Below are 14,176 nucleotides of genomic sequence, written 5' to 3' on the forward strand. Positions count from 1 at the left end.
CACATTGTCTTCTCAATGTTTAGCCACTGAGTTTCAGACAAATCCCGCACCCATACAGTCAGGGGTCTCATGAGCTGCCCAGAAATAATATTTCAGGTTTGGAACAGCCAATCCCCCCTGCAGGTTTGACAGTTTTAATGTTTGGAACTTGATCCTTGGGCGTTTGCTTTGCCATTTAAATTTGGAAAAAAGTTCATCTAAATTATCAAATGTAGAGTTGGGAATGTTAATAGGCAGCATTATTCCTCTGCGGGGCAACCTGCATATGTCCAATAAAGCATTCATTCAATTCAATTCAATTCATAGTCCCAGTCTCCAGAGCGCAGTGGTAAGCTTTCAGTAATAAGGGTGCGACTTTGTCCTTAAGTTTTTTAAGTGCTAAGCCTTTTAAGTGTTAAGGTTTGAAATCACCTGTAAAATTTCTTGTTCATCGAACTCCTTTGCTACAGACTCTGACAGTGTTTTTAAATTGATCTTTTCTAAGAAATCAGATAGTGTATTGTTATCTTTACATGTATCTGAATTTTTATATAATGACTCGAAAAAATTGGCAAAACAACTTGCAATTTGATTTGGTTTAGTAATTAGGGTTTGATCTGACTTCAACTTTTGGACCATATTACAAGTTTGCTGTTTCCTGAGTCTTATTGCCAGCAATCTACTAGCCCTACTACCCTGTTCATAGTACATTTGTTTAGTGAATCTGAAATTGCCCTCAATTTTCTCGTTTATTAAACTATTAAGCTCACTACGTAACATTTTAAGATCGGAAAGGAAATTGGCTGTCTGAGCTTTTTTGTGTTGTTGCTCTAGGTGTTTTATTTTGGCCTTCAATTCACACCGCCTAGCCTCTTTTCTTTTTTTCCCAGCACTTGTAAATGATATTATGCGACCTCTAATGTATGCCTTGGTGCAATCCCAGAGAGTTAAAGGCGATATCTCTGGAGTTGTGTTCAACTGCAAGTAATACTTTAGTTCGGTATGTATGAACTCAAAAAACTGCCAGTCATTTAGGAGTGAGGCATTTAATCGCCAGACTTTAATGTTCTTGATGCTCCTGTACCATCTCTCTGTCATCCTCCTCGCTCCCTCTTTGCACTCACAGTCTTTGTGCATCATTAACACTCACATGAGGAAAACCAAAGTTTTACTGGGCAGAAGATGATCATCAGTGACGCTGTCTTTAAAACACTCTTGTTAGAAATGTTCGACTTTAATGTGAAACATTCAGAGTTTTTTCTCTTGTTGTGTTTGTTTGAAGCTGCTTCCTGTTGGCTTCAGCTGTTTGGAGTTTCCATTTTCTAAACTTCTACATTCTGAACCTTCTTCAGCTCTGAACAGATGATGAAACACTGAATGATTTCAAGCACTTTGTCTAATAAACTTACATCTTTCATTCTTTACACAGATTGAAGGACTGTGGTTTGTCAGATATTGGCCTTGATTATCTGGCAGCAGCACTGAAGTCCAACCCCTCGTATCCCACAGAGGTGGACCTGAGTGGAACCTACAGCAACCTGAAGGGTTCAGGAGTGAAGCATCTGTGTGGTTTTCGGGAGAATCCACGATGTCGATTTGAAACTCTGAGGTCAGTCAGCATGTTTTAGTTGTGCTGAGATGAATATGATGTGAAAGTTGTGCTGACACTAAACTGCAGACATCAGGCTGATATTATACTGATCCACACTGAGGATCTTCATGGTAAAGTCTGTTTTCTTCTTCTCTGGTTTAGTCCATTGACTGCAGCAGAACAATGTTCACATTTCAAACAGTGATGCTCAACGTATGGCCCGCGGCCCACACGCGGCCTGCCCACCTTTCCTGATTCAGAGAGAGGGGACCCTGATTAACTGTGTAGCTTCTTCCTCACAGTTCTAAGTATCAGACACAACAATGAATAATCCACAGCTGACTGCCTTTAGCAGGTCAAAGGTCACGGCACACAGCACTCTGTGAAACAGTTTGGAGCAGGAATTCTTGCACATTTACAAACTGACACTGCTGCACGGCATGCTGGGTAATGCTAGCTGCTCAGGTATGGGCGTGCTAACGGCTGTGAGACTCTGTGGCTGCAGAACACCGAAGAAGAGAAAAGAGAGGTGGAGGATGAAGAAAAGAGGCGGAGATGAAGCAGAAGTTTTGCTCCAGAGAGGAGCTGTGTCTGTGTGGGTGGGGCTCAGGCAGCTCCGCCCACACAGTGACAGTGAAGCAGGTGAAGAGTAATAAATGAAGACAGCAGACAGGATTTGATAAGCTGATGTACAAACATGTAGAATGATGGTGGCAGCTACAGAAACAGGTCCATACAGGCTGAAGCGTGTCTCAGTCTGAATGTACACTGCTGTTATAAGAGCTGTGGAAACTCAGGTCAAAAGGACGTAACCACACTGCTGACAGTTCCAGGGCAGTCACAGAGTTACAGCATCATTTGTGACCATAAAGACAGAAAGCTCATCCAAATCCTGGGATTAAAAGTCTGTCCTGGTGGTGTCCAGTCAAACACGTCTCTGTGAAAGCTTCAATCCAACAGGCTCCAAAGTCCTTCTGCTCATTTCCTCGCCGGGTTCTTGATGCTCCTGTACCATCTCTCTGTCATCCTCCTCGCTCCCTCTTTGCACTCACAGTCTTTGTGCATCATTAACACTCACATGAGGAAAACCAAAGTTTTACTGGGCAGAAGATGATCATCAGTGACTCTGTCTTTAAAACACTCTTGTTAGAAATGTTCGACTTTAATGTGAAACATTCAGAGTTTTTTCTCTTGTTGTGTTTGTTTGAAGCTGCTTCCTGTTGGCTTCAGCTGTTTGGAGTTTCCATTTTCTAAACTTCTACATTCTGAACCTTCTTCAGCTCTGAACAGATGATGAAACACTGAATGATTTCAAGCACTTTGTCTAATAAACTTACATCTTTCATTCTTTATACAGATTGGGGGGCTGTGATTTGTCAGAGATCAGCTGTGATTATCTGGAAGCAGTGCTGAAGCTCAACCCTTCGTATCCCAGAGAGGTGGAGCTGAGCTACCACAAGCTGCAGGATTCAGGAGTGAAGCAGCTGTGTGTTCTTCTGGAGAATCCACAACATCAAATTGAAACTCTGAGGTCAGTCTCCACGTTTTAGTTGTGCTGACACTGTCGATCTGTGGAACTAAAACCTTTATACAGGAAGTCTGGTTCAGCTCTTTGTAGACCTTCTAATCTCTGATGCTCTGAGTTTTACTCAGTAGATGATGCAGAGTTGTGAAGCCGATGTGGGTGAGGACACTCGCCCAGCTCTAACTACTTTGACGTCCAGGCGGCTTCCCTGCTTGTCCTGATACAAACAAACCTGAGTAACGTTGCAGGTCAGATCTCATCAGTCACACCTGTTATGGCAGCTCTCCTCTAGATTGTAGTTCTTGTTAACCTGGGATGGTTTTAGAAGCCTGGACCACAGACTGCAAGGGAAGATATTACTGGGAAAGGCCAAAGCAACCTATTAGACCCATTAAACACTAACATAGATGAATACTCAGATTTAAACCTTTATTGTTTCACAAAGGGTTAAAAAGGGAACGTCTACAGTTTAGACTGCAGCAGATTTTATTAAAGCAGTTTGACAGGAGCAAAGCAAAAACACAAAGAATAAGTGTTTCACATATTAATACATATAACATAATAATAAAAGAAAAGCAAAATAATGATACAAAAGAATGAAAAAGTTGTCCAGAGCAGCAGGATGTCTGAGGTCTGCAGAAAGACAAAAACACAGCAGCTAAAAATAGTTGTTGAAAGAAAACGAGGTGGGAGCTGCTGATTCCTGAGCTTTGATACTGGATTAGCTTCAGTAGTTATTCCCATCACTGCTGTAGGAGCTACATTTAGTCACAGCTGATTGTCTTCTTTGACCAATCAGAAGACTACTGTTGTAAAAACAAGCAGACAAAGAACCAATGAGAGTGAAGAACAGGATAAAGAGCTCGTGTGATGGAGGCAAAGCAATAATCAGCAGACTGTAGCAGTTTCTATCTGGATGAAAGTAGAAGGAGCTCAGCGGAGCTCAGTCCCATATCTTTGGTTAGAAACAACATCAGTGATTTCCTGCTGCTCGAGATGATTCCAGCAGCTCTCATTACAGCAGCTGATGAGAGAAACAGCTGATGGCTCACAGCTCGTACACTGTTGGATCTCCAGATGTTCACGTGGCTGAAGTCTGTGAAGAAACTGTGGTCCACGTAGTTCACACGGCCTCAGATTGGACCGAGCTCCCTGGATCACTGCAGCATCCTCAGCTGGTACATGGACGTCTCTGCTCCTCAGTCTTGGAGCCCCTGCAGGTCCGTCCACACCACCGGGGTCTTCTCACTCACCTTTCCTTTGTCCTCGTCCTTCATCGGCCGTGCTGTGTCTTTGTTCCTGCGGTGTTGTTCCCACGATGCAGCGCTGATGTTCCCTCCTTGAATGCACAACAAGTACGGTGCTGGTCTTTCTCGGGTGGAGCAGAGACAGATTGAAGTCTTTCAGGCTTTAGTGCCGACTTCCCTGACAGAGGCTGGACTCCATGGTCTGCACAGGAGGCTTCTACACTGTGTGGAGGTGACTCCTGGACTCGAAGACAGGCTGCAGGTACATGTGTGATGAAGAGGAGCTACAGCAGTGTGATGGAGCTGCAGGTGTGAAGGAAGTCCTGCTGTCCTGTCCCACCCTCATCTTTGCTTCCTCTGTCTTCTCTGGACTTGTCCTCCTGTTTCAGAAACAGCACTGCTTCATGCCGAGGGTGGACGGGAGCGTTGGCTCTGATTCTTTTACCGTCCACCACAAGGAGACACTGATGCTGACCTCCTGATTCATCTGCATGTGTTCTGCTTCACACTGCTCACCTCCACCAAAGACTTCACAAACATCTTCTTTCTTTGAGTCCAGTTTGTCCCACAAACACTTCCAAATCTCCTCCTCTGAGATTCTGCAGCTTCTTGCAGTGTGACTCAGCTGACTTCTGACAGACCACAGACTGGCACAGCATCCACATGTGTCTCCTTTCAAACAGGCTCTTGATGTTTCCTCCCACATCATTCTGGCCTCTCAGTCTCCTTTGTTCTCCAGCTCTGTAGCTCCAGCTGGTGAAGCTTCAGTTTTCCATGTTGGTAACAGTAAACTACAGCCTCTGCTGTCAGCTGGGTAACTAAACAGAGCTGCAGCACGTCTCTGCGGTGGTGCTACATCCAGCCTGCAGACGGCCGTCTACATGTTGTAGTGGTTTACAGTCGCCAGGGGGCGCTGTCCCAGCCATGCAGGCAGTGGGCTGCTCTGCTTGTGCTGTTGTTGGTGAAGCTGAAGTGAAAGCGAGAGTTAAAACCCTGAACAGTGTCCACTGAGCTTCTTATGCTCTTCTCATGCTCAAAGAAGTTTAACAGGAAGGACGACTCGTCCATCAGGCGTCCAGCTGTCCGTGACCGTGTCCACGGCAGAGTGTGACCGAGGCTTCATGCTAACACGCACACATGAAGCTAATACCACCACGAGCAGCTGCTCAGTGGATTTGGAGGACAAATGTCTGCAGCTTCTCACAGGCAGTATGCAGAATGTGGATCTCCACAAAGACTGTGGAGAGCTCGTCCCACACTCTAAATCCACACTTGTCTGCACAAAACTTCTCACACGTTCCCGTCACAAGTGTCTTCTAAGTGAAGCTACCAGGTTCAGGTCCAGCTTGTTTATCTGGAGCTGCAGGAGATGATCCATCCTCACAAAGCAGCACAGACAGCAGATATGCAAACACACAACACAACCAAAGGATTCTCTCTGCATGTCTGTGGCTGATGCTGCTGGAACGAAGCTGTTTGAAACCTTGTTGTTCTGCACTTTGGGACCAGAAGAGGAAACTGAAGCTCTGTGCAGAGGGTCCAATGGAAGCAGCCAAGCGCTGTAAGTGTCTGCTGTACAGGGATGCTGGTTCAGCTGTGGCTCAGTTTCACAGTGTGACTCAATAAAAGCAGCAGGAAATCAAAGCTTGATGCTTTCATCAGTGTGGAAATAAGAAAGTTTCCTGTGACAGACGCTGGAGCTCTTTCACTCTCAGCTTCACAGTTTCAGCTTCAAACTTCTTCCAACATGTTTCTAACACGGCCACATTCCACCTTAATGGAGCTGATATCTTGTGCATCAGCACATTTTCTAAAGGCAGCGATCACATCTTTAGTTTTGGATGTTTAACTGCAGATTGTTTATGTGTTTATAGCACATTAATTACAGCAGCAGCGTTGACCACAGTGCTGTACAAGAATCCAAAATAACTATTAAAATAACTCCTAATATTAATATCACACATCAAATATCAAATAACTCTCATGCTGTATTAAAAGCCAGTGAATACAAATGTGTTTTAAGAGCAGATTTACAGAGACTGACAGCAGGAGCTGGGGCTGTTCGATAGAACGATGTATATATGATGACCATATGAAAACGTCTATCGTTTCATATCACGCTCTTTGTTTCCTGCTTATGTGTTTGTGTTTTCCAGATAAAGCTTTCAAAATAAATCTGAAGATCCTGTTGAGAGTTTTCAAAATAAACACAATACATTACTGCGGTCGCTCGTTTATCGAGTTACGTTCTAAAAATAAGTCTCAGAATGAAGTAGCAGCTTTATGTTTTACAAGTATTATAGAAGTTTTAAGGCAGTTAAACCCTCACTGCACACTTTCTACACTTTTCTCAGACAGGCATGAACATTTTCACACTTTTCTCTCTTGTTTAAACAAAGTTCAAACCTTCATAGAAAAATAAGTTCATTATTAAAGAATGAAAGCAAAGTGTTTCTGAAATGTGTCAAATCAGCCTTTGCTGGCATTAAATGAGCTTCTGTGTGAGGAGCACTCGTCCATGGCCTGGGCTCCTCGCTGTCAGGTAAAGTTTCATAAAGCTTTTGAGTTTTTCTGCAGATAATGTTGGTGTCCAGCACGATGTTCTTTTTCCTGCGGTCACTGAGCCACAAAGCCAAAGCTGACTCCATCCTTACGATGTTCTTGTTGTGGACAGTTACAACCTTTTTGCCTCCTTGTTGAAACTATGATGGTCAGCATCTTCCTCTGCCTTTGGCTGCTACCACAGGTGCAAAACGTCTCGTCATCATTGTTGTTTGTTGGGGACAAAACGTACAAACATACAGTGCAGCACTGCAGAGTCACACTGCTGTAAATTTGAACACATTCTGTACTGTACAGGAGACACGGCACGAGATTGGCTGACAATGGTCTACAGCCAATCAGGACGCAGAACACAATGCGCTGTAAAAAACAAAAACATGCAAAATTGCACAAAAAAGATCAGCGAAACAGCGAGGCCGCCAAAGGTGAACTGTGTTACAGCGAGGGACCAGCGTATATGTGGTTGTTGGGACGATAAATGTCTTTGAGCTTGTGTCAGAAGACGAGCTGCAGCTTTCTGGACCAGCTGCAGTCTTGCCAGGCAGGTCCCACTAACTCCAACATATAAGGAGTTACAATAATCCAGCTGGGACGTCATGAAAACGTGGATCGCCCGTTCAAGGTTTTTAAAAGATAGAAATGATCTCACCTTAGATAAAAGCCTCAGTTTGAAGAAAGACCGCTGTACAACTGAGCTCAGCTGTTTTTCAAATTGCCGTCAAATATAAGCCCCAAATGTAATAATGCGATTTAATAAAAGAGCTGAACCAGTCTAATAGAGCGCCCTTGATGCCGCCATGCTCCAATGGTGAGGTCAAGATGCTGTGGTCAAGGCAGCGGTCAGATCCAAAAGCACAGCTGAGTCTCCTGATCAGTGGCTGATAAAAGATCATTAAGAACTTTCCAAAGTGCAGTTTCAGTGCTGTGAAGAGCTTTAAAACCAGACTGAAACCTTTACAACAGATTGCAGCTGAACAAATATAATCTTTTACAAAATCTTCGACAGGAAGGGAAGCTTTGAAATAGGCCTGAAGTTTGAGCGGACAGAGGATCCAGATCAGGTTTTTAGTACAGGCTGTACAACAGCATGTTTAAAACAGGCTGTACAACACCTGAACTAAGACCTGAACTAATCGCTAAGATGTCGGAACCAACAACCTTTAAAATCTTTTTAAACACGTGTTGGAACAACTTCATTTGGACAAGATGATGTCTTTATAGCATCACATCGTTCCTCCACCTGATCAAACCACACAGGCTCAAACTGATCAAAAACAGCTGAGCAGGTGAATATTTTAGCCCCGGTGCGATCTCGGGCGAGAGTATCGATGATGGCCAAAGGGCAGCGTCCAGCTCTACGGCCGCTGAAGAGCAGACTCAACAGACGCGCGTGATGTGGATCCTACTGCTCTAAAACTGGAGCTTCTTCAATCCATTAAAGAGGACATTAGTACGCTGTTAAAAGAAGAAGTCAGAAATGCATTGAAAGAAGATTCTGACAATATAAGGGCTGACGTGCAAGGACTGAGAAATGAGATCGCTAACAGCATGGCGGCGACGTGCGGCAAAGTTGATGGAGTAAAGGTTACAGTGAAAGAAGCTGAGGATGGGCTGTCAATGTGGAGCGATGAGGTGACCACCCTGCAGTCTACAGTAGAGACTATGAAGGAGGAGCTGTCTGACCTGAAGGATAAATGTGATGAAGGCAGGAAGCGGAGAGCTAACATCCACATCATAGGGATCCCAGAGGGCCTGGACTCGAGCTCCTCCACGGCTGTATCCGTGCTACTACGTGAAGTGCTGGGTATGGATAAAGACGTTATTGTCGACCGCTCACACAGGAGCCCTATCCTGAGAAAGCCAGCTGGTAACCCGCACGCCGTCATTGCCGAGCGTCACTACTACCAGGATTGTGTGGCTACGCCGTGCCAGGGCCCAAGCCCCGCTTGAGTTTAACGGACAACCTATTGCAATATTACGACTGGGCGATATGACCCAAAGTTCATATCTCGATATTCTTTAGCTGGATGGCGATATACGATATATATCTCGATATTTTTAAAGCCCGAAAGTTCGAACAAAAAGAGAGTTCTTAGTCAAAGCTGTGTCCCAAATCTCACACAGGCACATTTATTAACATACAGCGTAGATGTACATGAAACAATTACTCAGAAATAAATGATCAGCATTTATTAAATAATAATGCTCCATAAATAAAAGAAAACAATGTTGTTTTTGTGCATAACAAAAAGCTCACAATCGTGCAGTCAAAATGTAAACAGACGCTGAGCATAATAACAAGCAGCTGCTCTGTTCCCAGGTTCTACTGCGTGACTGACAGCCTGGAGTTTGAAACCCTCTTTGTAACCGTGTCTCTTACAGGTGCCATTTATGGTCCTTATACACACTCAATACAGTAATATTACGTTGAAGCAGAGTACGTATCACTCCGCGAGGCTCCTCGTAGCTGTAATGCTCCAACAATCCATCAAGCGGTGCGGCCTCGTAGCTGAGCAAAGTCGTACCAAAACATCTTTTGAAAGGTTTCTGAGCGCCGTGTAGCACATAAAATCGGTTCGAGGTCAGTAAGCACAACCAGAATTCATCCATAAGCCGCACTGTCGATTTATGAGAAAATTACAGGATTTTAAGTGCAGAAAACATAGTTTATGGTTTTCCTTTGATCTTAGCAAATATCTACGCCTCTAATTGGGACGATCACAGATTTTTCACTAATGTCTTTGCGCGGCTCCCCAATATGTCATCACACAATATCATCTTTGAGGGAGACCTAAACTGCTCATTATCTGCTATGGACCACAGTTCACACAAAAGTACACTTAGTCCAAAGTCAGCATGCGTCATTCAGAGCTTTCTTGATAATTATGGGCTGGCTGATGTATGGAGATTTCATAATCCTGCTTCACGTCAATACTCTTTTTTTCTAATGTCCATAAAACATATATTTGTATAGAAAAACGTCTCCCTTTAGTTACAGAATGTGATTATAAGACTCTGGTGATTTCTCCTCTTGCTTTTTCAATGTGTATTCCTGATGCCTGCTCCAACTATCAGCCATGGAGATTCAACTCAGTGTTGTTAGCAGATGAAGAGTTTGTCAGTTACAAAAGGTCTCAAAGAGATTTTTTTTCTATCAATCAGACCCCAGAGATGTCATCATCAGTCATTTGGGAATCTCTAAAAGCATCTGAGAGGCCAAATAATTTCATTTTGTGCCAAACAAAGTGCAACACTGAAAGAACATCATCCATAAATATTGAGTAAGAACTGGACTCTCATACAGCGAGACTCAAATGCCTTTAAACATCAGCTTATCCTGCTGATCCAAGTCCAACACTGAGTTTGTAAAAACATGTTTGTCAATCATTTTGTTTGGTTTCTGAGGAAAATGATTCAATAACTTGCTGCTAATACACAACATTTCATCATATTTCCTCATAACCCTCTTTTGTCTGACCATTTGATCCCATTTGAATTTGCAATAAAGGATCCACAGAGTTTGGTGACAATAATGACAGTAGATGTTTGTGTGAAAGTGCTGGAAGCAAATGAGTGTGTGATGTTCTTTCAGTGTTGCACTTTGTAGACGCTCCCTGAGCACTGGTCTCACAGCCAGCTGCACATAGAGACCAGTGTTGTTAGTCCAGGTCAGAAGATGACTTGTTGGAATGAAAATGAGCTTGTAGTTTGTCTGCTTTAATAATGTGACTGGAAAAAGGTGTTGGACTTCAAATATGTCCATTTCTGTCACACTTCACCTTTAAAAGTGAAGCCATGTGGTTCCTGGAAGGAAAAACACGACTTTTTCAAGTCTTTGTCCTGTTTTTATGAGAAATGTACGACTTTAATGTGAAACATTCAGAGTTTTTTCTCTTGTTGTGTTTGTTTGAAGCTGTTTCCTGTTGGCTTCAGCTGTTTGGAGTTTCCATTTTCTAAACTTCTACATTCTGAACCTTCTTCAGCTCTGAACAGATGATGAAACACTGAATGATTTCAAGCACTTTGTCTAATAAACTTACATCTTTCATTCTTTATACAGATTGTGGAACTGTGGTTTGTCAGAGATCAGCTGTGATTATCTGGCAGCAGCACTGAAGTCCAACCCCTCCCATCTGAGAGAGCTGGACCTGAGTAATTACTACTCCTGGTTTTCGACCAACAACAAGCTGCAGGATCCAGGAGTGAAGCATCTGTGTGGTTTCCTGGAGAGTCCAGGATGTAAACTTGAAACTCTGAGGTCAGTCAGCATGTTTTAGTTGTGCTGAGATGAATATGATGTGAAAGTTGTGCTGACACTAAACTGCAGACATCAGGCTGATATTATACTGATCCACACTGAGGATCTTCATGGTAAAGTCTGTTTTCTTCTTCTCTGGTTTAGTCCATTGACTGCAGCAGAACAATGTTCACATTTCAAACCTTCAAAGAAGAAGAAAAATCCTCCACTGGAAAATTCACTGTGAAACTCTCAAACTCTTCATTGCACCTTAAAGTCTGTCTGACACTGAAATCCAAAGCAAAATGTGCGTTTGCTTTACAGACAGCAGTCCAACACAAACATACACACATCATCCAAAACACAGTCCAACATCCAAATCTCCTCCACTGCCAGCATGAATGATGGGAAAGAGAAGGAGCAACACTCTGACATTCAGGGTTAGAATGAGTTTCATCAAGCAGACTGTGAAGATCAAAGCTGCATTAGAAAGCTTACATGAATGAATGAGTGGACAGAAGTGGACAGAGATCATCTGAAGCACTTCAAAGGCTTTAAATCAGCACCATCATCACTGAGTGCCATAGGACACTTAACCTTTGTTTCCATATGCTGGGAACTTCCTGTTGTTCCCAGGAGGACTGGAAAATGTGTGAAAATCTCCCAGTCAGTTCCTCACAGCACACTTCAATCATTTCCCTCCCACAGCATCAGGACCAGGGCTTTTTCTCTCTTTGGTCCCACTAAGAGATTTCCACACAAACACCTCATCAGTGGGACTCTCAGAGCTACCAGCCCTTTGCTACAATCACAAAGCTCTTCATTGAAATCAATGATATCAAAGCTGGAATCAAATGAGTCCAAGTCTTCTGCTGATTCAGCATCACATTCATCTTTGCTCCTTGTTCTGCATCCCCACCATGGACTTCATTCCTTTCCAAGCCAGCCTTGAGTGTCCTTTATTCAGCTCATCCTCTGCTTTACTTTTACACCTGATTTTAGCTGCTTTATCTCTCTTTCAACAGGTTTCTGTGCCTCAATCTTTTTCTTCTCTCCCTCATAACAAGACAGCTTCTTCTGCCTGAGAACATGTTGGAGTGATTTACTAATCCAGGGCTGCTTATTGGGGAAAATACTTCCTGTTTCCAAAGTAATCCCCATTTTTCCCAGAAAGAAATGTCAGTAGAAATCGATGATCTAAGTGAGAACATGAGCCTTTAAAAAGTCCCAGTGGGTGCAGTCAAAGCAGTCCCTCAGTCCCAGTATAGAGTCTTTGGTCCAGACTGGAACAACTGTGTGCCCAGTTTGAGCTCTCTTCAGTGCTGTGACCTGACAGACCCAGAGGGGCCATCACATCACATTTAGAAGCTCCCCTGATGGAGCCACAACACATGTCCAATACTTAGTCTGTCTTGTTGGACCAACTGGAAGAAATGATTCAAGGACTTAGTCACAGAACAGAGATTCAAATCTCCAAAATCCAACTGGCTGCATCAGGACATATAGTCTGAAACTCTGCACAGTTTCCTGTTTGAAGCTGCTTCCTGTTGGCTTCAGCTGTTTGGAGTTTCCATTTTCTAAACTTCTACATTCTGAACCTTCTTCAGCTCTGAACAGATGATGAAACACTGAATGATTTCAAGCACTTTGTCTAATAAACTTACATCTTTCATTCTTTATACAGATTGATGGACTGTGGTTTGTCAAAGATCAGCTGTGATTATCTGGCAGCAGCACTGAAGTCCAACCCCTCCCATCTGAGAGAGCTGGACCTGAGATACAACGACAAGCTGAAGGATCCAGATGTGAAGCAGCTGTCTGATCTTAAGAAGAGTCCAGACTACAGACTGGAGACTCTGTGGTCAGTAGAGTGATGGAGTGAGTGGGTGGTGCTGTCAGCAGTATTGTACTAAACACAGTCAGTATGAAACAAAGATCCAGTGTTTCCTGTAAAGCTGCAGCTTCTCAGTGAAGCTGTGAGAGGAGAACGGTGACAGGCTTCAGGATTGGACACAAACACTTCCTGTTTCTCACCTTTATGGTCACCATAGTAACGGCTGACACGCTCTGATCAAACACTGTCAACAGCCAATCAGCTCTCTGAACAAAGCAGCACGCAGACCAATGATTGCATTGATTTCCAAGTTTAAAGCAGTGAAGAACACAGTCTGTAGGTGAGGAAGAATTTAGTGAGAGCAGATGTTTGGATGGAATTCCTCCAGTTAACAGCTGGAACCGTCCATCTGGATTGTTGGGCTTGTTGTTGGGGTTCCTACAGAGCTCAGAGTGGACACACCAAGGTTCTTCTAATGAATGAAAGTCCAAACTCAAACTAGGAGGGAAAAACATTTTCAGCAACTTCAATAAAAATCCAAAGATTAGAAAAAGTGAAGCAACAATGAGTCCTAGTACAGTCCCAGCACTGACGTCCCTGCTGCTCTTTATACTGGATGTGCTGCATCACTGACTGACAGCTGATGAAGAGTCTCTGGAAACACTCGTTTATCTCCTCTGCTCTTCCTCCTTCTCTCTGCAGGTGGTGATGATGGTAAACAGGACGGTGTGTGTGCTGAGAGAGGAGCAGCTGTGTCCTGATGATCCAGAGAGGTTGAAGCAGCAGCAGCTTGTGTGTAGAGACGCTCTGACTGGGCCATGTTACTGGGAGGTGGAGAGGAGAGCTTCATCCAGCAGTGACTGACAGAGGAATGAAGTGCAGATGACTGTCAGTGCTGCAGAGTGAACTGCTCTGAGAACAGCTCCACTGTCAGACACAATGTAGAGTCCAGCATCAGCCCTGTGTGTCCCTCTGGATCTGACAGAGGATCATCAGTGTATCTGGACTGCTCTGCTGCTGCTCTGTCCTTCTACAGTCTCTGCACAGTCTCTGTCTCATTCTGGAAAGATTTTACAACTTGTTGTAATTACAGAACGTTAATATAATATTCAAACATGTGATCTTCTCTTTATTTCTGAATCTTTACCAAATAAAGAAAAACCAAACTAACAAACAGAAGCTGTCGTGTCCTTTTTCACCA

General features: G+C 43.6%; 2 protein-coding genes across 2 annotated transcripts in view; both read left to right on the plus strand.

Moving 5' to 3' along the window:
- The window catches only part of LOC309700218 (protein NLRC3-like), a gene marked incomplete at both ends in the record, with an annotated part of 41,353 nt that extends 39,746 nt beyond the window's left edge, over window positions 1-1,607 (plus strand). Inside the window, one exon of the mRNA XM_082523665.1 lies at window positions 1,409-1,607. Coding sequence (XP_082379791.1) covers window positions 1,409-1,607 — 199 coding nt within the window. The remainder of the gene's footprint in view (window positions 1-1,408) is intronic.
- Window positions 1-14,176, plus strand: part of LOC309701482 (uncharacterized protein) — a 2,150,955-nt gene that overhangs the window by 885,749 nt on the left and 1,251,030 nt on the right. The window contains exon 16 of the mRNA XM_082525718.1: window positions 10,965-11,162. Coding sequence (XP_082381844.1) covers window positions 10,965-11,162 — 198 coding nt within the window. The remainder of the gene's footprint in view (window positions 1-10,964; window positions 11,163-14,176) is intronic.

This window comes from Aulonocara stuartgranti (genome assembly GCF_965226115.1).
Source record: "Aulonocara stuartgranti genome assembly, chromosome: 23".
NCBI classification, from domain to species: domain Eukaryota; kingdom Metazoa; phylum Chordata; class Actinopteri; order Cichliformes; family Cichlidae; genus Aulonocara; species Aulonocara stuartgranti.